Source organism: Archocentrus centrarchus, chromosome 20 (genome assembly GCF_007364275.1).
Source record: "Archocentrus centrarchus isolate MPI-CPG fArcCen1 chromosome 20, fArcCen1, whole genome shotgun sequence".
Lineage (NCBI taxonomy): Eukaryota > Metazoa > Chordata > Actinopteri > Cichliformes > Cichlidae > Archocentrus > Archocentrus centrarchus.
Genome location: NC_044365.1, coordinates 26,937,839 through 26,963,884, shown reverse-complemented (window position 1 = coordinate 26,963,884; position 26,046 = coordinate 26,937,839). Strand labels below are relative to the sequence as shown.

Below are 26,046 nucleotides of genomic sequence, written 5' to 3'. Positions count from 1 at the left end.
CTTTGTGCACGTAGGTGTAGAAAAGTACTCGGGGTGAGTAAGAGCTGCCCTTGCACGGAATCTAATCATTCTGGCCTTGCTGTGTGGACATAAAGTTGTCATATCACTTTTCATAAACTATTGCAAGATGCGTGCAAAGATGGCCAATGGGAGCCTGCACATGTTTGTGGTTATAGAGTTAACACAATCTAAGAATGGGAACTCTTGAGTTGCGTTATACACACCTGCGCTGCCCTCTTCTGATCTGCATAAAGCCAAACAGTGACACCAAGTGGTAGAAAAATGGTGCTGCAGTACAGTTACTCTCTCTGTTACTATTATACTGTATCTATAAATGGATTTTTAGAGTGTATTTGAAGTCTGGGAAATTAAGTACGGTATGTTAGTGGTAATAAAGTTTAATTTGATCAAGAGCTCAATTGAATATTATATCTGCTTCAACCCACTAGAATATAGTATATATTCAAAGTCAGCTGATCTATATGTATATGTAGCATGAAACTGAAAGTCTTTAACTCCAGCTTTTCTCTCCCTCCAGCCTACATACCGACGCCCATCTACTTCGGTGCTGTGATCGACACCACCTGCATGTTATGGCAGCAGGACTGCGGCGTGCACGGCTCATGCTGGGAGTACGACGTCACCTCGTTCCGGTTTGTCTACTTCGGCCTGGCAGCCAGCCTGAAGTTCGTCGGCTTCGTCTTCATCTTCCTCACCTGGTACTCGATCAAGCACAAGGAGGCGCGAGCTGAGCGCTGGCGTCAGCACCTGCCTCCGCTGGGCACCGTCAGCGAGCTCATATGCCACGCCGGAGGCCAGAAAAGCCACGCGCGCACTCGTTCCTGTCCCGTGTTCATCCCGCCTCGGCCCGACCCGCCAGCTGCCCTCCTGCTTAACCATGGGCACAGCAGCCTCAGCTGCCCAGGCAATGCCCTTAAAGCAATAACTCCCCCCATCTTGTTGCCACATCACCACCGAGGCTCTGCCCACGTCTGAGAGCCTCCCTTCGGGTTTCATGGTGACACGTGCCTTCCTGTTTGTGCATTTGCATGACACAGTGTCTGCTTACAACACCAATCAGACACCAGGCGGGCTCCCCAGATTCTGTAGGGCATACAGGTAGAGACACAAGTACGTCCACACTACCTAAAGGGCTGCTTGTCCTTTACGATGACTGGAGAGCGAAAGATGTTCTTTTACTCAGAGCATATCATCAGCTGCAGCCACATGGCATCCACACAGAAGGTCAGACCTCCAGGTTTGGACACTATAAAGACATCTCATGGTGCTACTGTTAAAGGGCAGGGCATTATAATTATGTACAGACAGATGAATCCTCATCAACACAGCATCTAAAGCACAACCTGTACTATGCAAGATCCTATGTACAGCCCCCTCTATCTGTACCTCTTTTTCTCTGCTCATCCACACATACCACCACACTGTTGTGGACTCTGATAATCCCACAGTTTAAGCTGTGAGCACATCAGCTGTCTCTTGTGCATTTGAGCCTTTCCACCCGTTTTCTTGTCTGCTGTCGTCTGCGTCTTCAGTGAGATTGGTTTCTAATCCTTTCACCTTCCTTTTTTCTTAACAGTGCCTCTCAGGCTGCCTCAGCCAGTCCAGTATACAAGGCTAGCTACCAGGGTAAATGCTAGTTACTGAAAAGCCAGTCACTTTTTGTTCAGCTTTTTGTGATTGGCTGTCACAGATTTTGAGTCACAGATGATCCTCTGCAAGTTAACCGTGTAGCTTAAAGCAGATAAAGAGCAGTGGTACAGTGTTGAACGACTTCTGCAGAAAGTCAGTAGACAAGAAATCTCTATTTCATTACCCGTGATGTTATTAACATGTTGTTTGTCAGGTGGCAAATGTGAGAAAGGAAATGAGAATGGTACATTTTCTCTAACCATGTGCTGAAGTTACTGAATGTCCCAAAGATGTGACAGTATCTTTTGTTTTGTTTTTTTAAACGTGGCAAAACTTTAACCCCTTTTTAAAAACATTGTCTTCAGAGTAAAATGATTTGTATGGAATCTATAGCAACAACCAGCAGATGAACAGATGCATCATTTTGGCTTTGTATTGTAATAGCTTCTCCGTACTACTGATCATGAGATGTACATAGTAGTAATTCAAGAATATAATAGTAGTTAAGCAACCATGACCCCTTTAGTCAGTTCTTGGGCGTTTGGGGCCATCTAGTGGACAGAGATGATGGCGTGAAGGCCAGTGAATGCTGCTGTTTGTCAGACCTACTGTACTTTGAAATTATGAAATGACTGGTTTCTAAGTTGATCACTGCTCTAGATTAATCGCCACAGCCCCCCCGTTTAGATTATCACTGAACGAAACGATTATCTGCTGTCTTCGATATTTATTGAATTAAGTCAGATGTTTAAATTTTTTCCTGCTGGTTTGATGAAGTCTGCCGTGTTTCCTTTAACACTGGGCTCGTGTTTCAGTCAACTATGACTTCACTTCCTTTGATCAGGAGAAGAAACGAGGAGGCACTGAAGCCTTGTTGTGTTCTGAAGTTAGAAATGCACTTTATATAAGTGCATTCAAAAAGTCAAATGTGACTTTTTTTTGAAAACCAAATTTTAAGTTTTTTTTTCCATATGTGCGAAGGAATAAATGAAAAAAAAAAAAGTATTTTATATTCTGATTGGTTTGAGTTATTTAGTCACTAGTTTTGAATCTAATGCAGTGACTAAATTTGCCCAAGATTCAGTGTCCTGCTGCCTAAAGATTATCGTAGGTAGATCCAAGTTTAATTTTAATATTACTGTGACTTCAAATAAAATATTCAAAAGTTGTCATTGTGTAAATATTAAAGCAAATGAAGCATATTATAGAGCTCACATGTAGTTAGCAACATATTTATGAACTAATCCATGACTGTAGTTAAAAAGAAAAAAAAAAAAAAACACTTAAAGCTACAAAAAAAAAAAAAACGTGTTCTATGGTGGCTGAACAGTATTATTCAAATGGGAAAGTTTATTTTCCATCATGGAGGGGAAAGAGTTGGGTTATTGAAATGTTATCTGGTAACAGAACAAATTAATTACACTGTTTAAACTATGCTTCCCAGAATGCCCTTCTATCTCTTATGATTCTCTACGCTTCCTCCCCTGTGTCGTATTTATCACGCACTCTAAAAAGAAATAGCAATGGAAATGGGAAATGGACTAGTTCTTATATAGCGCCTTTCTACTCTAGCTGAGCACTCAAAGCGCTTTATACAACACGTTTGCATTTACCCATTCACACAGGCGCCGTTTTTCTCCTTCAGTGCTTTCTAACATTCATACTCCGGCGGATGCATCAGAGAGCATCTTGGGGTTCAGTATCCTGCCCAAGGATACTTGGGACGCAGATTGGAGCAGCCAGGAAATCAGACTACCAACCTTCCTATTAGCAGATGACCTGCTCTACCGCCTGAACCACAGCCACCCCTGAATGTAGGATTATTGATCACGTGACTGAAAGGCTAATCATCGATTGGCTTACTCTGTTCTGATCAAAAAAAAAAAAAAATACCTGTTCACTGCAAGGTGGACCAGTAACATCTCACAAATATTACTTAAGGCCTTCTGTGACCTTAAAACGAGACTTGTTAAACATGAAACCATCTCAATGAGGCAAGTTAACCAAACTGCACTCATTGCAGGGAAGGCTAGAGAATCAATGCCACACAGATCAGACATTATGTCAGATTTTGCTGTTCTGTACAAATACTACTTGGAATTCAGTGTCCTGCTGTTCAAATGTCCGGACTGCTACCAGCACAGATGACTTTGTGTTGACTGCAAGGTTTGCTTTGACATGTTTTTTTCTTTTCTTCAGTATTTACACTGAAAGTGACTTTCCTGTACTCTGAAAGTTGAGCTTTTTCTTGCTTTGTGTTCCTCAGGAGCAGAGGTCTGATTATCATTTGTGAACACTTGGTTTACAAATGCCTTGAATACTTGATATTTGTCATTAAATAAAAAAGAGAAAAGAAAATCAACAGCTTGCTTGAATCATTACACAGCACTACAAACATTGAGACTTGAGGTTGAAAGGTTTTATTTCTTAACAGCGTCATGGTTTTCCTGAAACCAGAGTTGTTCCATCACACGCCACCAATGCAGCAAAGAAAAGGGGGCTTTGTGAAACCAGTTTCAGTTTCAAGCCAGATCGACCTGAAATTTTGCCATCAGTGCACCTTTTAGGACTTTACTGACATAGACAAAGATGTAACAGCGTTTCATAATGTAACCACTTTTCCAGGAGTATTTGAAGCAAACTCCCCACGCGCAGCACTATCAAAGTGCTACGTCTGTACACCCCACGATTAATCTGTGACATTTCTTTAAAAAGTTACAGAATCACACTTTCTAACCCCCCCCGGTGTTTGTGTGAACATTTCCTTGTGATCAGTGAGAGGAAAAAAAAACAACAAATCTTGACTTAAAGTCAAATGTGAATCTCTAAGAAGTCAGATCTGGTGCAGCATAACCGACCATTAACCTGTGCCATGATTGTCTAAAAATCACAGAACGCTGGGAAAAACAAAAAGTTATGTTGATTCTGTAACTTTTCCAGATGTGACGAGCCACTTTTAATTATTTCGTGAAATCTGAGTTCACGGCGGGCAGAAATTTCAAGGCCGCAAAGCAGTGGAGGACCAGGGTCATTGTGTGTGTGTGGGGGGGGGAGTTCAAAAGTGCTGCGACTGGGCAGGTTTAGGATTAACTGTTTGAAGAATGGAGCGTACCTAACTCATGCTCATCATCCATTCAGAGATGGTTTAACCACTCACACCGTTTTTCATAAAAACATATATTAAAAACATCAATGGTGTTGTTATCCATGTGGAATTAATCATTTTTAATCCCAACACTTAAGCTTAGCTGCATTAAGGCTTTTTCTAAATATATATTTGAAGAAAAATATAACACTGTTTACTAATCATAGGCAACAGTAAAAAAATAAACAATAACTTTAATACTCATTATACAACTCTGACTGACTGATGTGGCATTACTCGCCTTTGCTCTTGGCAAGCCCTCCTTAATCACCATGTCTTTAAGGTGACCAGAAGTTTATTGGCTGGCTGGCCAGAGCATGAGTCTGCCTCAGAGGGTCTGACTGGAGGGTTGAGGCAGAGAGCCGCTGCCCTCATAGTCCAAGGTGATGGGCAGAGCTGACTGAGGCAGCGCTTTCAGCACCACCCTGATGCTCTGTGGGGTGCTAGTCTGTGTGGCGGTGGTGGCAGCAGTGGTGGTAGTGGGAGGGCTCCCTGTGGTGCTGATTTGCACCTTAGGCCTCAGAGTCTGTGAGACAAAAGGGAGAAAGCCTTGGGCCTGGAAAATGTCATCCTCTTCTTCAGGGTCCAGGTTATGGCTAAGACCCTGCGGGCTGGTGGCCTTTTGGTGACCCAGTCCAAGTTCTAGCTGGGCTTGCAGGCTGTTGTGAGTGCGTAAGAGGTCGTCATGTCGTGTCTCAAGCTCTGTCAGTCCGTTCCCGCTAAATGTTTCGCCTTCAATCTCCTCAAGCAGTTGCGCCCACGTATCACTCTGAAGGACTACCTTGCCTCTACTTGGACCTGGTGATGATATCGTCACCAGTGATTTTGACATAACAGACGCCCCAGGTCTGCTTACAAGCCTCTCAGGAAGGTCATTGAAAGCAGACTCCAGTTTCTGTTCCGGTGTGGGTGGTGCAGATGGCATTTTGCTGGGGATGGGGGTGGTGAGGCGAGTCCCTGTGACTAAGCCCGGCCAGACGTCACTGGCAGAAGCCAGCTCTTCTCCACTGCCCATTTCAAGCCCTCCACCCCCGGCCCCGGAGCCCAGCTCTGGCAGGGTGGAGTTGTCAAGCGTAAGGGTTTGGTTGACTTTGTTAAAAATGTGTCGCAGTGCAAACATTTTATCTACATCCTTCTGGAAGTTGGCCCAGTTCTCTGGGCTGGGGCTGTAGTCAGGCCTACATTCATACAGGCTTTCGTTTATGCTATACAAATCCTCTAGTCCCTGCCAGTTCACCTCCTCATCTGTCAAGTTGGGTAGCTTAACCTTGTCGTCCTTCCCACATCGGCTGTGTGCTGTCAAAGAAAAAGAAAGACTGTGAGGAGCAGAAAGAACGGAGAACTTTTTCCAGGTTCACTCAGACAGCATGCAGTCACGCTCAGCTCCCAACTCTCACAAAAGCAGCCAACATATAGGAGTCTGAGGCCCAAGCAACACACACACTTTTCAAAAGTAGCATTTCATAAACTAGAAAACACAGTATTCACCCTGAGCTCAAGCCATGAGTAGCGCAGACACATGCTGGCTTTTTTTCTAATTCATTAAAAAAAAAAAAATTAATGACCTATTATAATACACTAACATACTAAACCGTACAGGTAATATGTAATGGTATAGTTAATAAATGGGCCTTGGTTGAACTGAAATGCAAAGTCGGGCAACCTGGAATAAAAGAACTTAATGGCAGTGAAACAAAAACATGGTCAACACAAACAAGATGTTCAGGAATCAAAATAAGAGAAGGAGCTCTGTACGGAATGGCAAATTCCCAGCGAAATGAGAAAGGAATTCAGAATGCTACAAGAAAACAAAGCAGCAAAAGCCTAAATCAGAGTTGGGCTCAGTTTGATGTCTGCAAGAAAAAGAAGCATCAGTGACACTTTTGGTTGGCTCTCCTCATGAGATGGGCTCTCTTCTAACTATTGCAGCTAGGAAATGGAGATGGTTTGACATTGGTTTCATGACTCACAGGAAGGAGAGGCTTGGTCTCCTCTTTGACCACTTTCGATGCTGCTGCCGCCTGGTAAGCAGGTGCCAGAAACAGAGGTCAAAAGTGCAGAGGTCAGTGGCTGGACAGAGAGGTCACGGCAACTCAAGTGTCCATTCTACCGCTAGCTAATGGCCATGAGCAGATATGAAGAGCTATGTCGTGTTACACCGGGACAAAATGGGATGACTGTGGCTGGCATGGTATGAAATGTCATGTGTTAAAGGAATAGTTTCAAATTTTGGGCAGTTATACCTACTTTTTTTTTTTTTTTTTGCCTGATGAGAAGATTAATACTGCTCTCACATCTGTCCAAATGTTTTAACCCTTTGCTTTTGTGTGGACTAAACAAACATACACAGTGTGTTAATTAGATGAGATTCCAGGAGGATTTTGTTGACCTCTTTCTAATCTTTGTGCTTGGCAGTAAATGGTATTGATCACTGAAACAAAAAAAGCAGCATCAATCTTCTCATCTGCCTCTTGGTAGGAGCACAAATAAGCTTATTTCCCAAAATGTCAAACTATTCCTTTGAGCTGTCGTGTAGTGATGCATTAGGGGGATGATACAGTTTCATGCATTGTCATTCACGTGCACTTGATGCTTGGCTTGGCCTCAAGTAAACACATATTCAGCACCTCCCTATAGGACTTTGGATCATTTTTATTTAAACAGCCATGCTATCCTATAAATCCATGAAAATGATATTTAACATGGGAAACTGATACAAATGTTGCACTCTTGAGCAAAGCTGAGAAAACATGTGCCAGAGAGCTGATTACACATTCAAGTAGCTGCAAACTGACAATACACAGCAGATAAAGGTAAAGACAGACTGTGTGCGCAGGATGAAAACAAACAAACAATATATCTGTTATGCTTTGTTAGCGCGTTCCCAGCATGCAGCCACAGATCAAGCGTCGGCACTCCGTGGATGACGGATTAGTGGGAATGAGGCAGTTGGGCCCATGCAGGTGTTAAAGAGAAAAAAAAAAAAGCCACTGAAGAGAAACAAAAACTTGGAGAATACCTGTGTGGCTCAAAGCTTCCTCCATCTTTACCTCCTGATAAAAATAAAAGCAGTCGATTGTTAATGCTTTGATTCAAGGAGATGTGGGAGGGGGAAAAAAAAAACAGATCATTCACACTGAAGATGTCTTCATGCACTGCTGCTATATGCTATGGAGAAACGCAATTATCGGATGATTAGGAGGAGGACTGAGGAGACAATGGAGGAAAAAGTTTGAAAGGTCACATGACTGATGTAGAGATGAGGAGATTCAGAATAAAGTGGTCTGATCAGGCGGTCGCTTTACAGGTTTTCCCCTTCAAAGCAAAAAAAAGTACACAAGGTTATCCAGTCAGGTAATGTCGACGGTCACACTTCACAAATAGATTCTGCTGGACCCATTTCACCCCACAGTTCAATTTTAATAATCTAATTTTCCAACTAAAACACCACTTGATGTAACCACAACAGTAATTTCATTGGTTCACAGAGCTGGCATCATAACTGAGAAAGGGCAGCCAGTGCAAGTAAGAGATTTTAGGCTGTTTTGTGACATGTGTTGGCATGGGTTTGACAAGTCCAGCGTGCCAGCACTGAAACACAATCAGTTTTCTCAGAGCAGCTTGGCCGCTCCAGCGCTCCACTCTCCAGCTGGTAATTACAGACATGAAAGTTTTATCCTCGGGACATAAACAACGCAGCCAGTTCATGCCACACACAAACGCTATATAGCTCAGCCTTTACAGGCTTAGGTCATAGTGACATTACTTATTATCCACCTCCATCACTGGGATGTCTTCTTTTAATGATGCTTGGACCACGTGGTGGTAATAAAAAAAAATAAATATATTGTGGCTGCCTATAGCACTGATGCATGACAGGCTCAAATAAAACGACAGCTTAAATTGCTGTGATGACAGAGTCCTCCAAATAATATCCCTAACACTTGGTGACTCACAAAGGGGAAGATGGCCAGCATGCACAACTGTAACCTGGCCTTGTTTTTTTTTTTTTTTTTTTTGTGGTGAAATACAATCATTCAGAACTGGGAATATATATCAGCAGAGTGGGAGATCCTGAGCTGAAAGAGAAGTCACAGTGCATGTGGGTGTGTGGGTATACGTGAAGGAAACACAGAAAACAAGGGGAATGCATATCTCAGTGATGATTACTTGACCTCCACCTGAAATTCTAGCAAACTGAGTGGATCATCCAGAAACACATGCACCATGCAGATATGTACAAACACACACACATACACCACTGAGACTGAGATAGATTCAAACCAGCAAAAAACACACAGGGTGAGATTACAATGCCCAGATTAGGATTATTATATCATCCCTCAGATTGCAAGTGTTTTTGTACCACAAATTCAAATGTCACTGTCTATTGTGCACATAATTCAGTCTAATTCTTCTGTGTGTAGAATCTGTTTCAGTCTTTATTGGCATCACAACTACCACTAAACCCAGTTCTTCACTCCAGGGGAGAAAAAAACAGACTAAAATAGCTTTTTATTTATTTATTATTTTACCTGCATCTGTGCCTTTAGGGCGAGGGTTGCACTGCTTGTACCCTTGACAACTCCTCATCTCCATGAGCTGGGCATGGAGTGTGTTCAGTACCTCTCGATCCACAGCGTATACTGCATTGGTAAGCTGCCAACACAACACACACACACACACACACACACACACACACACACACACACACACACACACACACACACACACACACACACAAAACTTGTTTAATTGTCATGATGTTATATTTCCTGTTATATTGCCTGATCTCACACAAATACCTTCAAAATTACTAAACAACACATGCGCTTTAATGGATGAGTTTTATAACGCACGAACCAATGAAAATGGTTTGAGGGGGACAAAGCAGACAAACACAGCGGGAGAGCACAGCTGACTGATTGCAGACAGATGTTCACTCACCTGGTAGGGGTCACTGTTGAGGTCAAAGTACTCCAGGAAGCCGGTGGAGAATTCGCAGAAGAGCGTGTTGTGGGTTTCGTTGATGGTTCGCAGGCACCAGTAGGTGTTGTTGTTGGAGCTTGTGCATGCACAGAATGCACCCACTGCAAAATAAATGACACAGTCGCTGCTGTCGGCCTTAATCCTGACCATTTCAGGCAAAGGCGTCAAAATGATTTGCAGAACAAAATTAAAGGAATGGAAATGTTGCAAACGTCTGACATCAGATCTGCACGATCATACATCACTTTTGCTGAGTTCAGGTGTTTGTAACGGTTTTTGAGGAGAGTGAAGTTGAAAAACCTACGTGTCCAGAATGGAGCAGTCTGCCAGTGGTCATTATTATGTGAGAAGCAAGTGAGGCCTGGCAGGCTGCAGTCATCGCCATTCCTTTGGCGCTTCTTCTCCTTCCTTTCCTTCTTCCTTCTGCGGATCTCGTTGTACAACTGGGCCTTCCCGTCTATGTCCTGCCCAGCCTCCCTGTCAGAGAGAAACGTGAGAGAATTACAAAAGCGTGACGCAAACATGACATCAGCCTCTACCCTCCCTGGTGCCAGTAACCACAGTAATGGAAGATTCAGAGGGGACTTCCAGAAGGCCTCACTGATCCCAGGCTATGACAGCCTGTTTACTTTCATGTTTAAGGTCTACAGTATTTCTACTTTTCTCTGGAATGACATTCAAGCCACTGTCCCCTCTTCCTTCAGCCTGAACACACAGCAGGCACTGCAAGAAACAGCTGCTTTATATTGGCATAATCGGTTCCCAGTGTTTCCTGGTGCAAGTTGATCAGTGTTTGAGGGACTGATTTCCCCTCTGCTGGATCATTCGATCTTTCCATGCAACTCAATCACTTCCAGACACACACAAATACACTCACACACACCATGACAACATGTGCTTTGTCAGTTAAACTCTATTGACTTATAGATGGCATGCCTTCTTTAGAAACCCATGTGTATTTTAGGATCACAAACATCATTAACACACCACAGTACACATACATGATGGAGTGTTCAACTGTGAGCTACAAAGCAAACGAAATGAAGATGATTTAGTGATGGATTCGCGTTATAGCCGGCATGCAGGGACCACCATGCAGATACACACTATTTGCACATTTTCATTCAGTCGCAGATTTCACGGCCAGTGTTAACTGATACATAAAAAGGCTGATACTAAATAGGGCAAAGCCATAATTGAAGGGGAAGAGAAACTCACTTAAATGGATGGAGTTGATCATTCCTGCTCCTCAATCTCTCTGCCTTGTTTCTGTGTCCTTTGCTATAATAGCTGTTTGTTATGAACAGAGAAAGGACCGTGGAAGAACAGTTTTTTTTTTAAATCTATGCATTCCAGCAGGGTTTGGAATTAGGCCTTAAAAAAGCTTTAAAAATCAACTTTTCTGGCAATATTTAAGAGAAGAAATATAAATGACTGACCTCTTCTTTCCACAGTCACAGTCGTCTGGCCGTGTCTTCTTCAGATGGCCTCTTACTTCTCGAAGGTTTTTGATTTTATCTTGAAGTGCTTCAATCTAGAAATACACAATCAATATAAGCAAAGACCTGTGAAAAAACCTGGACGAGAGCCTCAAATTGAACCTCATACACTCACCTCCTGGTCCACGTAGCTCTTATGATCTTTCCATGCTCTGGAGGACTGGTAGATTTCTCTCTCGCAATGGACGCTGTCATTCATGAGGATGTAACACCTAAAAAAAAAACATGCAAATAAATAAATAAAGTCTATACTGCTCTATCGACACACAGAAACATAAGTGAGAGAGGAAATCTGATTTCTTACTTGTGGGTAACTTTCACAGAATTTGGGTATCCGACTGCATTTGTATCATCTGCCAGCATTTCCTCTGAACCGTCGTCAGACCCCAAGTCATATTCTGGTTCCTCTGGGTTGTAGTGACGCTTTGAGATGACACGAGGACGGACGGCCGACTGATCATCTGCCTGAAGGTCAATATCATATATCTGACCTTCAAATTCCACAGACAGGGACCTGGCAGACCGGGTGTGGACGAAACGTGGGCGATAACCTGTTAAAAAAGGAAAAAAAAACATGAAACTCGAGTCAGCAGGATGTTATGCTGCATTTTCTTTGATTTTAATACCATCTTATTTCAATATTGCAATGAAGTAAAAAGCCAGCATCCTAAAACTCCCAACTGTTTAAGGTAGGATGAGCTCCTATCTGAAGATTTAAGGATTATTGCATCTTCATACTTCAGTTGCACCTTCCCCAAGCAACATTAGAGGGCATCAGATCATTTGATAATACAGTCCCGACAGTACATGCATATACACAGCAATGTCCAGAGCATAAATTCCAGGACTGGTTTCAGTGTGTTTGCTTTTTCCATGCATGCGTCTCCCTTTAGAGCATAAATAATCCATTACTGGGAATAAAAGCATGAGCCTTTTAAATACCTCTTTTTCTAGTAGTGAGAGACAGACATCAGTGGGAAAATTTAGGAAAACAAAAGCTGCCTTTTTGAAGTGAAATAATCTTACACACATGTGTATGCTCCCCCCCCACACACACACATGTGTATGCCCCCCCATTGTTTAAATTACTTTATGTCCGTGTATATTACATGAAGAAAGAGCAGGTTCGTGTATACTCACGCTGGCCTGGTGAGGAAGAAAACTGTCGGCGGGAGCGGCGGTCGGTCTTGGATGGTTCGTAGGCTGCGTCCCCACAGTCACAGGCCCTCTCTCTGTTGTCATAACTGTTACGGGGCTTCAGGCTGCGTGCTCTCTTCCTGGAGCCTTCTTTGGAACCACCTTTACACTTCTGTATCCTCCACTTCCCTGTGATCTCCTCAACGCAGTGCCATTTCTGTGGCATGAACAAATTTTTTTGGTATAGCTAATTAGTGCCATACTGTAGATATTAATGATATGGCAGTACAATTTGAGATTTCACAGCTAAACCTATCCTGTGTGATTTTAGAAAAATGAACACATGCTTCTGACAGACATGTCAGATCAGAGCCTGTGGGAAAGAACAGCATTCAAAAGCAGCAAGAAAGATAAATCAAAACTAAAGCATGAGATGAATTAGGTCTGTCTGGTTTCTAGAAAACAAAGTGGAGACCCATATCATTTTCACATTGGGTATGTCTACACTATGTGCGTCACTGGCGTAATTGTGTAAATACATGTCCATACACTCGCCTACATCCTCCGTGTCTTTTCCCAACATGCATTCACACCAGGAAAAGAAAGTTTTAAAGCTAATTGCTGTGAGTCGTGCTGCCGGTTGAGTCTCGAGTTAACGAAAGAAACACATCTGTAAAGTTTGGTGCAGATGATGAGGAGTGAGTGTGGGAATGAGGGTCCAAACAAAGGGCCATAAGGCGGATCAGGTTTCTTCTGGAAGAGCTTAGAGACCAAGCAGGGCTGTTATATCAGCAATAGACAAGATGCAAGAGAGAGAGAGAAAGAGAGAGATGTATTGTCACCGAAGGAGGAGAACAATCTCCGTCTTTCTTTCTGCTTCTACCTTGCCCACCCTCCAGCGAGTACTTTAAAGGTATAACAGTATCACTGCAGCAGCAGGACAGCAGAAATGGATGGGAAACAGAGGATAAGGGGGGGGGGGGGGTGTTAGAGAAGCATGACTTGCTGCCTGTCACTGAAAAACAGCGGTGTTGAAGAAATGCCATTTTACAGTCATCTGTGCTCACAAAGATTTACTCTGCAGAATGCTTCCACTGTTTGTTGTGATTTGGTGCTATATAAATAAAATTGAATTCAGTTGAATTTGTAATCATGTGTACTGTTCTGCCCCGTCTGCTCCACATACTGTACTATTTGGCCGTTGGTCTGCCAGAAAATTCATGGGCGCAGATCAAAGTGATGCACCAACCAATTAGAGCACCACAAAACGGTGGAAAGGGGTCTAATTATAAACCAGTTGTGGCTTTGTAGAATAGTTCAACAGGCAGCAAGGAGGTCACTTCAAAAGAATGGAATCAGCTTTCTTTAGTGTGTATATCAGGGCACTCGTGTGGACAAAGGTTTGCAGAAAGAAGACGCATTTGTGTGCAAATGGGTGTTTTTCTTTTACCTGGCCAGGCTGTTCACACGGTGTCTGGAATTCGGCCTGTTGGCAAGTTTCTCTGACCTTCTTGTACTTGGGAAGGCTGTTGCTGTGTTGAGTGCTCACTGAGTCATCCTTTTTTCTCAGGATTTTCCTGCACGACACAACAGTGAGGAGAGGAAAATTGTATCAAGTGAGTGACTTTTCCAGGGAGTGAGTATACTATTAACATGAGCTGAATGAAATGCTCTCGTTTTCACATTCTGTCATAGCCAGTCCTGTGCGTTTTCCTGGGCAATGAATGAAAAGGTTATGTAGTTTGTGTATGTGCCAGAGGGTCTGGGTATGGTGTTCAGCTTAGCCTCACACCACTGCTAAGGTCCAGGCCAAGTTGTTTGACCTCAGCTTGGCATCAAATTCACTTGCCCTGCCCCATTTTCCTTTGCAACCACCACCACAAAGACTGGCTGAGTCTCTTCTATAGCCATGCCAACCCCCTGTCCTCGCCTCCATCTCTTCCATTATACCCTGACTGGTCTCAGCCCACAGCCAGAATGAAGATGCCAATGAGGCACAGAACAACCTGCCCACAGGAGGGCCACTGCAGTGTCTGATCCTTTGTAGCACAGAGAAGCAGGGAGTGTTCACACGCTAGCTTGGCTGACGTATCCTGCCTTCAGCCAAGAGTGATTAAAGAGCTAACAGTTGTTAAAGTCACTCCCTGATTGCTGCATTACGTAGATGAAGTGTTAAACAACATAGTCAGTCCCAGCTGTCATTCAGCATTTCACAGGCTCAGAGGTAGTACTGTAAGGTCAGGAATAGCACATAAAACTTCAGCTACTGTGTTTGTGTCAATAGATTTGCAAGTAAAAGAGTCAGGTCCAAGAAGGCTAATTTTATCATTTAAAGACATGTAGACCCATGGACATCATTTAAGAAGAGTTTAGAGCTTAACGAAAGAACAGATTTAAAAGCCAGCAGTCTGCTGGCCACCGTGAGCGGCAGCAAAGCTAACTAAAGCTTCTTTTATACTCTTGAATATGCATCTGCAGATGCTGATGCACTCGCTGGCAAATAAGTTAATCAGTGGAAATGAGATATGAGATCCAAGCCAGCGACTTGGGGGGAAAATAAAAATAGGGATTGTGATGAAATGATAGAGGGGATGTAGCTGTAACAGTAGCTGTATGGAAGAATGTAACTCTGTAATATACAACATTGTATTTTTTCTTCTTCTTTTGGTTGCACATGCTGCCAGCACAATCTGGCTTCAACCAGTGATATTGTTCTCTTGCCATTTGTTTTCATACGAGTGCCCCTTTCTTTTCTTACCGCTTCGGCCTTATTTTTTTAACCCTCGGGCAGCTGTATATTGCGAAGTTGAGCTCGACGGGATTATTTCTCTCCTCACTTGTCATGTTTCTGTCAGTGTACCCCTGGCATTAGCACAGCTAAGCATGTTAAGCGAACAAAAGTGGACTGACAGCTTGGAGGTATCATTTTCTGCAACATATATCTTGTGGTAGAGGAAGTTAAATAGAGAACTGACAGGGTCTGTGAAAGAACACACACTGGATGGAATCAGAAAACAGCCTTGGGGAAACAGTCAAGTGTTTTCTGCAGTGTGGCTCCTGCATTCCACACTGGGAAAGCTGGTGACATGTCCTGTGAGTGGATTGAGTGTGAGCCTTCCAGCCATTCCTCAGGTAACATCATCCTGAGCCTGGCTAGCCTTTGTTTATTTTGCTTATGCCTAGTTCTCCCATGTTACTGAAATGTATCTTCCCTCTGTCTCCAGCAGTGCAAGCTAAGTCAAGTTTAGGGCTAAGATATAGTGTTGTGTACTTTATATATGCAAGGCCCCTTAAGGAGACAAAGACTTCGTAGCTTTTTTTTTCTTTCCAAATGACCTGGTTACACATGTGTCAGCGCCCCTTGCGTGAACTGTCATAATTTTCTAGGCAATTTTAGCTTCACCAAACAACTTAGAGCACTTCAATCTGTTACACCATCACTGCCGTCCAAGCCGACTGCGGTCAGGAAATGTCTGTCAGATAACAAATAACTGTGAAAAGCAGCTGTGTTGCTTGAAAAGGGAACACGTACCGACCCTTGTGCATTTCGGGTTCATTTAAATGTTCTGTCAGGTTTATGTGACACACACACAGTGCTCTGCAGTGACACGGATGTGTTTGTGGTGTGGAAAGGGAATAAAGAAACCTAGTTTACCCTCGCTCCACCAGGAATGTGTCTCTCCAGACTTTGGGTTTCCGGTTTGGTTTGAATCTGGGAAAACAAAATGTACAAAGTTTATAAGCTTCATATGGCCTACGCATTCACCATGAGCTACAGTATGTTGGGAACAAAATACTAGTCAAACTTATGGAAGCTGATCACAGCGAGCTCAGGACCTTGTGGGTGTAATGCTCTTTCAGTAATAAATGGATTAGCCCAGTTTTGTTCCCTCTAAAAACATTTTTGTGCAGATTTTTTAAGAATAACTACATTGTGTAAGGGACAATAATCTTGGATTCCTTTTATACACTGTTAATATAGTGGGTTTGCAGGAGACAAAAAATATTTAGTTTGCAAACCAATTCTACAGCAAACTTCATAAAGAAGAACCTCAATGTATCGCAGCCAAAGTCCCACAGCCAAGGAAAATCTGCCAAATTACCCTGAACCCACTCTGACCAGCTGGAGCAAAAGCCATCATTTTGGCTATGGAAATTTGCATTTGCTTAAGAGAAGCCAATAAACATAGCTGATGCACACATCATGCACACTGTGCAATTACATGTACATAATATCCATTACAACATGGCATAATGGATCCACACAAACCTGTTGCCAGTCCGTTCCTGTTCCAGCAACTTAAGGACGGACTTTCCATCCATATCTGGAGGGGTCTCCAGCCCAGCAATGTGGAGAATTGTGGGAGCCAGGTCAATGTTTAGCACCAGATGAGGGTTGCTGAAACAGTACAGGCGTAAAGACTGTACTTAATTTTTTTTGCAAAAGCAGTATTACATGATAAAACTGATGAGTTTAAGGAACTGAAATTTACAGCAAGAAAACAAGAAGAATGCAGTAAAGACTTAAAGTTTTACAATGAAAGAATAATTTTAGTAGTTACTTACACTGCCCCTGGCTCCACATTGGGTCCTCTCATGAAAAATGGTACACGGATATCAAAATCATAAGGCATCGATTTGCCCTTGACCAACCCAAACTGACCAATGTGGTATCCATGGTCTGCTGTATAAATGATATAAGTGTTTTCCAGTTCTCCAGTTTCCTCTAACATTTCATAAATCTGTGTAAAAACAAAAAAATCTGTATTTAGAATGCCTTTATTGTCATTATACAGGATGTACAATGAGATTGGAGAGATTGGAGGTAAAAAGGTCTATGGTAGACTACACAATTATTTAGAGTAACTTCAAGTCCATTAATCGTTAGTCATACCTTCTGGACCGAGTCATCCACAGACATAAGTGTCTGCAACCTTTTCCGATGGAGGAAGTTGGTGAACTCCATATGGATTGGTTTCATGGGGCCTGTGTATTGCATGATCCAATGTTTGTCCATATTGGGGGCATAGTTGTAGCTTGGGGTGCTGAGAGGGCAGAAGGAAAGCAGGAAGGAGACAGGTATGTGATTTGGGTTTGATAGAACAAACATCTTTATTGTATCGGTGTTGAACTCCTGTAGAAGAAAGAAAAACACTTTAGACGTGTCTACATGCGAGTTGTTGGAGAACCTAACAGTCAAGGAGAAAACCTTTAAGATGCTGAAAACACCTGTCTGCTACTTTTCACAAACCTCTGCTCAGTAGCAGGTGCCAGAGTTGTCCACTGTGCTTGACACGCATCAGTAGCCACTCTGTTTGTTGAGGGAAATGTCTTAATATCTTGCAGCCAGCACTTTGACTGTTTTTACACACCTATCTCAGAACACCTCTCCCTTCACACAGAGACAAGTCTCCTTGCTTCACTGCACTCATGGCAAAGACAAGTCATTTGAGGGTTGGTACATTTTTAAGAAAATAATAGTTTGCAACAACTTCTGGACCAAAAAGTCATGCTTATTTGAAATCAGGGAATAACAAGACTGGACAGGTCATGGGTCACAGGACTGGAAGTGGTCATGTTTGCTGTGTTTTTGTTCAGTTAGAAGGAAACTGTTTCTCTGCTTGCAGTAAAGGAAAGCAGAGAGTTTGATGTTGTGCAGATATTCTGCGGTTGAAGGTAAAATAGTACACAAATAATGTACAGGAAGTAACTACAGTATGTAGAAACTCAGAGAATCTTGTCAACTTTCTAGTCTGCTGCATTGGAGTAATTTCCTTCAGCTTCAAATAATCCTATAACAGCTTCCACACCTGAATAAGTAGCACAAACCTCGTGTTTTAGTCAGCCAAGAGATCAAAAACATTAAATTTAGACTGTAACCCATAACGGCCACAGCTGGCTGGCGTGTTTCTACTACTGTTTCTGTAAAAAATACATTTTTGTGGACATTATATTTTAAAATAGTTGAATAATATCAACACTTTGCAATAAATCAGAAAATGAAAAAATGGATAGTCAATTAAACATTTTGCGATATTTTACATTTTTAGCCCCAAATCACCTCAAAAACTCTGGCTGCTGTTCGTCTGTTGTGAGTGTACTCAGATAGTGACTCTGGACTGGCACCGCCCTGGAGTTTTTCCCTGTTGTATAGGCTGTCAGTCCACTCTTTACCTCAGCAGTCAATGCTAGGTCAGAAGTGTCCACCTTTATTTACTTTAAAAGAGGCTGTGAAACTTTGTGAAACTTTGAGGATATCCTGAACTTTTCTGTCAGTAAGCTCTGCCATTTTTGTGCTGTTAGCTTAGTTAGGTTCACTACTGCCAACTATCTTTAAAGGGGATTTAAATTTGTTGGACTCTGAGGCTTAGCAAATGAACTCTCATACGATGTGAGAATGTACTGAAACTGTTTATCAGAGGGAAAGTGTGACTTTTAGGACACTCAAGCCTACAATAACTAGCAAAATGTTAGCTAAAGGTGCAGGCACAAATTTAAATGTCCCTCCACAGCAGGTGAACACAATAGGTAATACCACGGACATATATATACCATACCACACCATAGGTATATATCGATTAGTCGTAAGAGAGAGGTCCCTCCCAGCCACTGCATTCAAATATGGTGGGGCACATGGAGGCTTCCACAATTCAGCACCCACTCCTAAATATCTTTAATGGGCTAATAATAGGTTTATGAGAATGCAACAGTTTATTGGAAGACATAATTACACAATAGTCTATGTATATTTAGGAGTACAATATCCTTTTTTTCCCTATTAAATAACCTGAAAAAATTACTGACTGTACCTTTAATGAAGACTTGCTTTGAGAGCTACTTTGCCCTCACTGACTGAGCTGCCTTCTGTCCTCGTCTCCTCAGGTCTATTTTGTGAGAAGGGTGAACTCTTCACCCACTTAGCAGGCGGTCTAATAAGACCCACAAAGAAACGTGTCTCTGGGCAATGGGCCACCAAGGTATGGGGCCCTGAGCACTGGGGAACTAGGAATGTAGATATCAGTGGAATGAAGCCAGTCCATAGCAGAGGTTACACCTGCCAACTGTCGCATATAGTGAAGGTCTATATTTTTTGCATATTATCTTTGGATTACAGCAGCATGCCATACACCCTAGAATACCTCCTAAACATTACAGAGACACAGCACGCTTGAAGATTAGAGAGTTTCCATACAGCAAGTTGTTAATCTATGACCAGAATAACATTCATCACTCCCTGCTATGGAAAAACGTGCCATTGAGAAACCGCACCAAATCGACAGTGTTTAAAATAGGTTGGGAGCACAGCTTACATCTGAGAGTGTAAAAGCACCTGAAGAATGTTAATGACATTAACATCAAACCATCCCCAGCTACTGGTGCTGTCAAAAGTACAGACGTTTGTTTTGATTTATGAAGCAGCTCCTCCTTAACTGCCACGCGGTCTCTTTCCATCTCTGCGCATACCAGACTAGCTGTAGATGGCATCTACTACAAAGTCATATCTTTCCATAATCTAATTTAAAATGGAACAGTGTCAAGAATATTCCCATCTATAAAAAGACATTTTTAACTGCTGAAAAAGGTGTTTCCATCTCTCTTGTGAAAGTTTATAGTCAACAAACACCCACCCCATGCCAACCACCTGGGCACTCCATAGTAATCTCACCACTTATTCCACACAAACACACAATAACTGGGGCAACCCCTTTAGTCACTCGTGGGCCCCAGCTCCACCCCCTTTGCCCGGAGGCTCAAGCTAAAAATAAATTAATAATGTCACAAAGGGTGTTCCAGAGCGCACAATGCATTCCTCTGGTCCTAGGAGCTGCAGGGAGAAACTGCTGATTGATATGGACAGGGTCAGGAAGTCCTTTGCGAATTGCGCAGGCAGAGACGAAGCTGCAAAGAGAGAGGGAGATGACACTGGGAAACAAGGGGGGAGAGGTAAACAGAGTGACAGAAACAGAGATATACGGATAAAGAGACAGAGAGGTTGTATAAATAGATGAGAATGTTAAGTGTGACAGAAAGTGAGAGGCAGGAACACTGAAACCTCTGGGAAACATAAAGAAAGGGGAATATCGAGCCTTCAAGTCCAAATCTAATTCTCTAAAACACCATCCCTCCATGCATTCAGTTGTTCAGTGCAGGGGTAAGGCACAGTGCCAGTGGAATGACCCAAAGTACTGCAGCATGGCCTTAACTCAGTGAGAGCTGCGGGAGGCCAGCGTGGGTTTGGCGTGAGCACAGTGCTATGTTAAAAAAGCCATTCCCGATCTTCTCTATGGTATGTGCCCCAGCTATTCTTGGATGATAAATCATTTTGATTTCACGCTTGCCAAGTCGTCGCCCCCAGAAGCTTCTAAGCAACCTGCCATCTCTTGGGGATTGAGGAGCATACGTGCTATTATAATTTTAGGCAAACCAACTTTTAAAACGCAAATTGGATGTTAAAGAGTCTGAAATCAAAATATGGGCCCTAAACATTCATTTTTCATTCTTCTACAAGGTTAAAATTCCTATGTCAAAACCCTGATTAGTGTATATGTTTGAGCATGTATGATAATCTGAGTCTGAGTATTACTTACATGTGCTGCGAAGCATTCGGGAAGAAGTCGGCATACTGTGGCGCCGAGTCCTCTGGGCCGTGAGGAGCAGCGTGACTGATGACCATCATCACGGGACGGTGAGGGTACATCTTCTTGGACATGCGGAAAAAGCTAATGCTGTTGTTGGTGATTAGGTCTGTGAAATAGTCCTTTAAAAGAAGAGCAGAAATAAGGCCCATTAATGAGGGCAAAAAGACTACAAGAGAAAGCTAGAAATAAAGGTGGAACTGAGGAAAGAAGAAAAAAAACACACACACACACACACACACACACACCACAAGCTTTCATAACTCATTCGCAGTCCAATCACCATGACATGTTGCCTGCCTTCGTCTAGTCATTTTCAAATAAATTGAGAGGGGCCAGTGGGGGTATGAAGTGGGGCCACTGAGTACACTACAGTACCAATCTGTCGAGTCAACAGCTGGCAGCTTGCCTCTGTGTGTGTGTGTGTGTGTGTGTGTGCAAATGAGTGCGTGTAGTGTATACAGTGTGTGAGCTGTTGCCTCATCAGTGAATCTCTGCACTACTGAATGTGACTGGTTGTGATAAATTTGTTTCTGCTACATTCAGTTTATTTTCTCCATTTTCTGTTACATTTCCCTGCTTCCTTCTGTCTGTTCCATACAAAGAGATGCAAAAATCAGACACTTAAAAAATATAGGCCTCAGGCAATATAAGAAATATCTCGAAATTAAACGGCACAGGCAAAGAGAGAACAACTCGATGAATGTAACTGTAACTTAACGTGAAGAGCTTACATATAGGAAATGTGAAATTGTCAGACCATTGTACAGTAGGTCCCACCTTGAATAAAAATTACCAGTGTCATTTGCCAAGTTTCCAAGAGAAGATTAACCATTGTACCTGTTGTTGTTGCCTGGCATACAACAAATGAAAGGGAGTGCCGGGCTGATTCAAAGGGTAACGGGTGATTTCCCTGAAATGTCAGAAGTGGGTTTGGCTGATTCATCTTGTCTCTATTAATAGATTTTACAGCTAGACCAGCCTTAATGGCCTGGCGGCTGTACATGCCCGTGGAGGCCGATGATTATGTGCACATGGCAAAGCGCTGCTGTGCACTTTACACTGCCAGCTCCCAAATCTGAGCCACTGCTGCTGAGAGCTCTGGCAGGTCATAAGGAAGTGACAGTGTCATGGGGAATGCCTGGCCAACAGCTATAAAATAGTCAGGGAGGTGAAGAGTATCACTTTTCCCTTTTGGAGCTTATTGGTAATAGTAAGTGGCAGTCACCCAACGGGACCCCATTAGCACATGGTTTCATTTCCCAACAACATTAATCTATTTAATTTGTAATCCCCATATTTTAAGTTTTAAAATGACCTACAGGACAATCAGTGCAACAGTGTTTTATAGGTTTGAATTGACTTTTTTCCCTAAAGTTGCTCGATTGCACATCTGTTAAATTAGCACTGAAGACACTTTATAATATCACAGCTGTTACAGTTCTTGTTCTATTGCCATGGGATTTGAATAAAAGCATTGTTTGGATCATATTCTGAAACTAAATCTCACTAACGAGACTTTGACAAAATCCTAAACCTCAATTAACTCATCTTCCTACAGATGAGGAAGGAATCAGATGAGGAATCACAAGGCAGGGTCTGCATCTAAATCAGTGACTTGATGTGCCAGCTGCACTCTGCACAGATACCGATACCCTCACCTTCTCACCCTGTCCAAATCTAAAGAATTGTGGTTGTCCTGGAGGCAGCAGGTTGATGGGTTTGGCAGCAAAGAGAAAATATTGTGTCCATTTGGTTTTAAACCACAATCTGCTGACCAAGTCCATGTCATGTAAACACCCTGGCCTCAGCCTGTGGGTAATTTTACACCTTGGTCCAAGTTGGCAGAGAAATAGCAATCCAAACATTTGTTTACCCATCTTATAGGCCAGCGCGCCACATGGATTTCTTGTGTATCCAGGACTGCGCAACCTAGGGAGATATTGGCATGGACTTGCGAAAACAAACTGACAGCTCTTACAAAAACATTTGGGGAAGATTGATGACCGATGCCATCCAGAGCTACAAAAAGACAGTGTAACCACAGTGTAGCAGCAGCAAACAGAAATTCTCCTCTTATATTGTGGTATTACAGCACAAACTCATTCTGCAAAACTTCACAGTAAGACACAAAGAGGAGGAATAAGGCAGACAGAGTGAGAGACAAAAACAAGTGCAAGATGGCATTTGTTGCAAGCAAGTTGGCTTCTCATAAAGATGCATCGCTTTTATAGCGTCTAAATATCGAGGAAAGGTGCCTCATAATAAAGGGATACTGCAGAAAGAGGAGGCGCCACCTCAGCTCAGCTCATTCCCTTTAATCCTCGAGAGAGAATTCCTGCCATCCTGAATCACCACACAGCCATAAGCTGCTTCACTGCCTGTATTTATAAGTGAGTGGAACCTGCAATTTGTCATGTGAAGTCTTAATATTAAGTCATAACTGCAAAACAAATTAGGGACTGAGTTAATGGACCCCGTTCTTAAGAATTATGAGAACACATACCTTGGCATAATCAGCACCGTGTTTCTCCTTGTAACCATTCCGACAGACAGTGTAATTATAGAAGCGGGAATTTTTGATCAATCCAACCCATTCACGCCACCCAGGTGGGATGTAGCTGCCATTGTACTCATTGAGGTACTTGCCGAAGAAGGCTGCAGAAGAAAAGATGAAAGAAAAAAGGGAAAGATGGGTCTCTTTTAATATGTAGTTTCTTTAAATGTTGCTTCCTTAAGGCAATGCTTGTAAAAACCTTAAGTGTGTGTCTGTGTGACTTTATGTGCACTTATGTGATGCTCAGCTTTTTTGCTTGTCTCCTTTTCCCTGGCTTCACTGACAGCATTCTCAGATAGGCTGGGCAGGAAGCCAGGCTGTCCCAGAGAAGGCTAATTGCAGACTAACGCACCAACTCCAAAACCACAGGTCGAGCTGCAGCCCACAGGACCCCACTGAGCTGCCCAGTTCAACGCCTGCCCATCACTCACGCAGACACTGTCTGATGAGACACGACATCGGCCTGGCACGCTCAACGTGTTTGCATTTCTCACAGCAGACAGCCAGGCAGGCAGGCAGGTTTGTGGAGTCTAGCTTACTGTATAAATTTGCATTGACTAACATATGAATGGAGTCGCCAGGAGGAGATTAGAGGTAGTAGTGATTGACAGTCTGCTAATCAAAACCGAGAACCTAATACAGGTAAACCGTCATCACTATCAAAACTGCCACTTTCTGTAAAAATAATAAAACACCACAGCTATGAAATAAGGACGCCTTAATTATATTTGTGTGAGTGTGTATCCACAGACCTGTTCTATAGCCAGTGTCGTTGAGGTAGACTGCAAAGGAGCGTGGCTCATGCTGAGCTTGCCAGGATGGGGAGGAACAATTCTCATTGTTGGTGTAGGTGTTGTGGTTGTGAACGTACTTGCCCGTCAACATGGAAGAACGTGACGGGCAGCACATGGGTGTGGTGACAAAGGCATTGGTGAAAGTAGTGCCCCCATCTTCCATGATCTTACGGGTTTTATTCATTACCTGTAGAGAACCTGGAGGGCAAAGTAATGTGATCAGTGCTGTACAGTTACAGTAAAATCTTCTGAAGACCTGTTTGTGCCATTAAACACAGGCAAACACCAAACACCGCCTATTTACTTAATATCTGATTCAGTTCTCTGAAAGGCAAATAATTACAATTCAGCACGAGAGACCAGATGGCCATTCCGGTGTGGCTTATGGCCTCTATTTAATATTTAATGTGTGGAGGACGACTACAGAAGTCCTGATGCAAATCACCACAAAGACAAAGAAACACATTAGAACAGAGAGGAGCAAAGGCTGGGGGAAACATGGAATTTTAAATAAACTGTGTACAAGCCTTTTTTTTTTTAATAGAAGAAATTAAATACGGGCCCTTGAGTTCCAGGAAGACCAGGAGCTTTGCCAGGCAGCCTTACCCAACTCAACATCCTGGTCGTCAGTCATGATAAGGATGATGTTGGGCCTGATGTTTCTGCGGTCTCTCTGGATGCGACCCCTGAGGCCCTGAGCCCTGGTGGTGGTGAAGGCCCAGCTGCCTGGAGCCCAGTCCAGCGACAGGAGGGCCAACCAGGACAGCCAGTGAATCAGCATGGTGACTGAAACAACAGGCCAGTGGATGGGTAAATCGGGGGGATTAATGGAGAGATGGGAGGGAGAAGAGAACCAGCCAGGCCACTCACTCACACTTGTGCAGTACTCGCAGCCGTGGTGGACTGTGGGGGAGAGAAGAGGAGAAACATATGGAGACATTACAGCAACAGTCATGGTGAGGCGTGAAATTAAGGGGCCAATGTTACAGCAGTAGAAGAGAAAAGTGCATTACACCTGCAGAAAGACAGATTCCCTGTTGGAACATTTAAGCTCATTTACTTCAGGTAAACTTGTGTGCAGACGGTCACAAATCACACTCAAATGGAACAGTTTATCCATAAACAGGGAAGCCAAAACAGATCGTTCCGAGCTTTAGCCCTTGACGGTCCAGCGAGGAAAACTTATTCAGCAGTTCAAATATATGCTTTGCGCAGATGGAAACCCCATTAATATTGAATATAAAATCCCTCAACATCAACTCTCCTGATCTGAATGAAAACAGAATACACAACTATATCGCAGAAGCCCGTTAAACAACAACGCACAAACAGTGAAAATCCAGAAACACAGATCTCACCTCAGAGAATCCCATGAGTCTCCTATTTTTGGTGTTTTCTCTTTATATCTTTATACTTTGTCCTGTTTTTCCACTTGACTTCTGTGTCAGACAACGCACACTCACACACGTAAAGTCTCCATCTCTACTGGAGAGCTGCTGTTTAACTACTGTGATGAGATTAGGCCATTGGCTGCACACCCAGAACCACTCATCTGCATGAGCCAATCGTGGCCCCCCTTCTACCTGTCACTCAAAAGTCACCCCCTGGTGAGTCAAGCATGACACAGGGCCAGTGGGGG

The 26,046-nt window shown here is 43.0% G+C and overlaps 2 protein-coding genes across 4 annotated transcripts in view; one reads left to right on the top strand and one right to left on the bottom strand.

Annotated features, from left to right (window-relative positions):
• The window catches only part of slco5a1 (solute carrier organic anion transporter family member 5A1), a 34,751-nt gene extending 31,188 nt beyond the window's left edge, over positions 1 to 3,563 (top strand). The window contains exon 10 of the mRNA XM_030756200.1: positions 539 to 3,563. Within this exon, the coding sequence (XP_030612060.1) occupies positions 539 to 996 (458 nt within the window). The 3' untranslated portion in view covers positions 997 to 3,563. The remainder of the gene's footprint in view (positions 1 to 538) is intronic.
• A 448-nt stretch (positions 3,564 to 4,011) lies between these two features.
• Positions 4,012 to 26,046, bottom strand: part of sulf1 (sulfatase 1) — a 34,065-nt gene continuing 12,030 nt past the window's right edge. The window contains exons 2-20 of one of the 3 annotated variants that reach the window (XM_030756198.1): positions 25,014 to 25,310; positions 24,366 to 24,605; positions 23,563 to 23,714; positions 21,009 to 21,178; positions 17,315 to 17,465; positions 16,987 to 17,162; positions 16,691 to 16,819; positions 16,076 to 16,132; positions 13,871 to 13,997; positions 12,424 to 12,637; positions 11,588 to 11,834; positions 11,399 to 11,495; positions 11,224 to 11,318; positions 11,003 to 11,074; positions 10,089 to 10,261; positions 9,743 to 9,885; positions 9,331 to 9,454; positions 7,815 to 7,848; positions 5,908 to 6,091 (exon numbers count right to left, since the gene is read on the bottom strand). In XM_030756198.1, the coding sequence (XP_030612058.1) occupies positions 6,058 to 6,091; positions 7,815 to 7,848; positions 9,331 to 9,454; positions 9,743 to 9,885; positions 10,089 to 10,261; positions 11,003 to 11,074; positions 11,224 to 11,318; positions 11,399 to 11,495; positions 11,588 to 11,834; positions 12,424 to 12,637; positions 13,871 to 13,997; positions 16,076 to 16,132; positions 16,691 to 16,819; positions 16,987 to 17,162; positions 17,315 to 17,465; positions 21,009 to 21,178; positions 23,563 to 23,714; positions 24,366 to 24,605; positions 25,014 to 25,188 (2,610 nt within the window). In that variant the 5' untranslated portion in view covers positions 25,189 to 25,310 and the 3' untranslated portion in view covers positions 5,908 to 6,057. Of the gene's footprint in view, positions 6,092 to 7,814; positions 7,849 to 9,330; positions 9,455 to 9,742; positions 9,886 to 10,088; positions 10,262 to 11,002; positions 11,075 to 11,223; positions 11,319 to 11,398; positions 11,496 to 11,587; positions 11,835 to 12,423; positions 12,638 to 13,870; positions 13,998 to 16,075; positions 16,133 to 16,690; positions 16,820 to 16,986; positions 17,163 to 17,314; positions 17,466 to 21,008; positions 21,179 to 23,562; positions 23,715 to 24,365; positions 24,606 to 25,013; positions 25,311 to 26,046 lie in introns of those variants that run through there. The other 2 variants (XM_030756196.1, XM_030756199.1) reach the window with 2 other exon arrangements.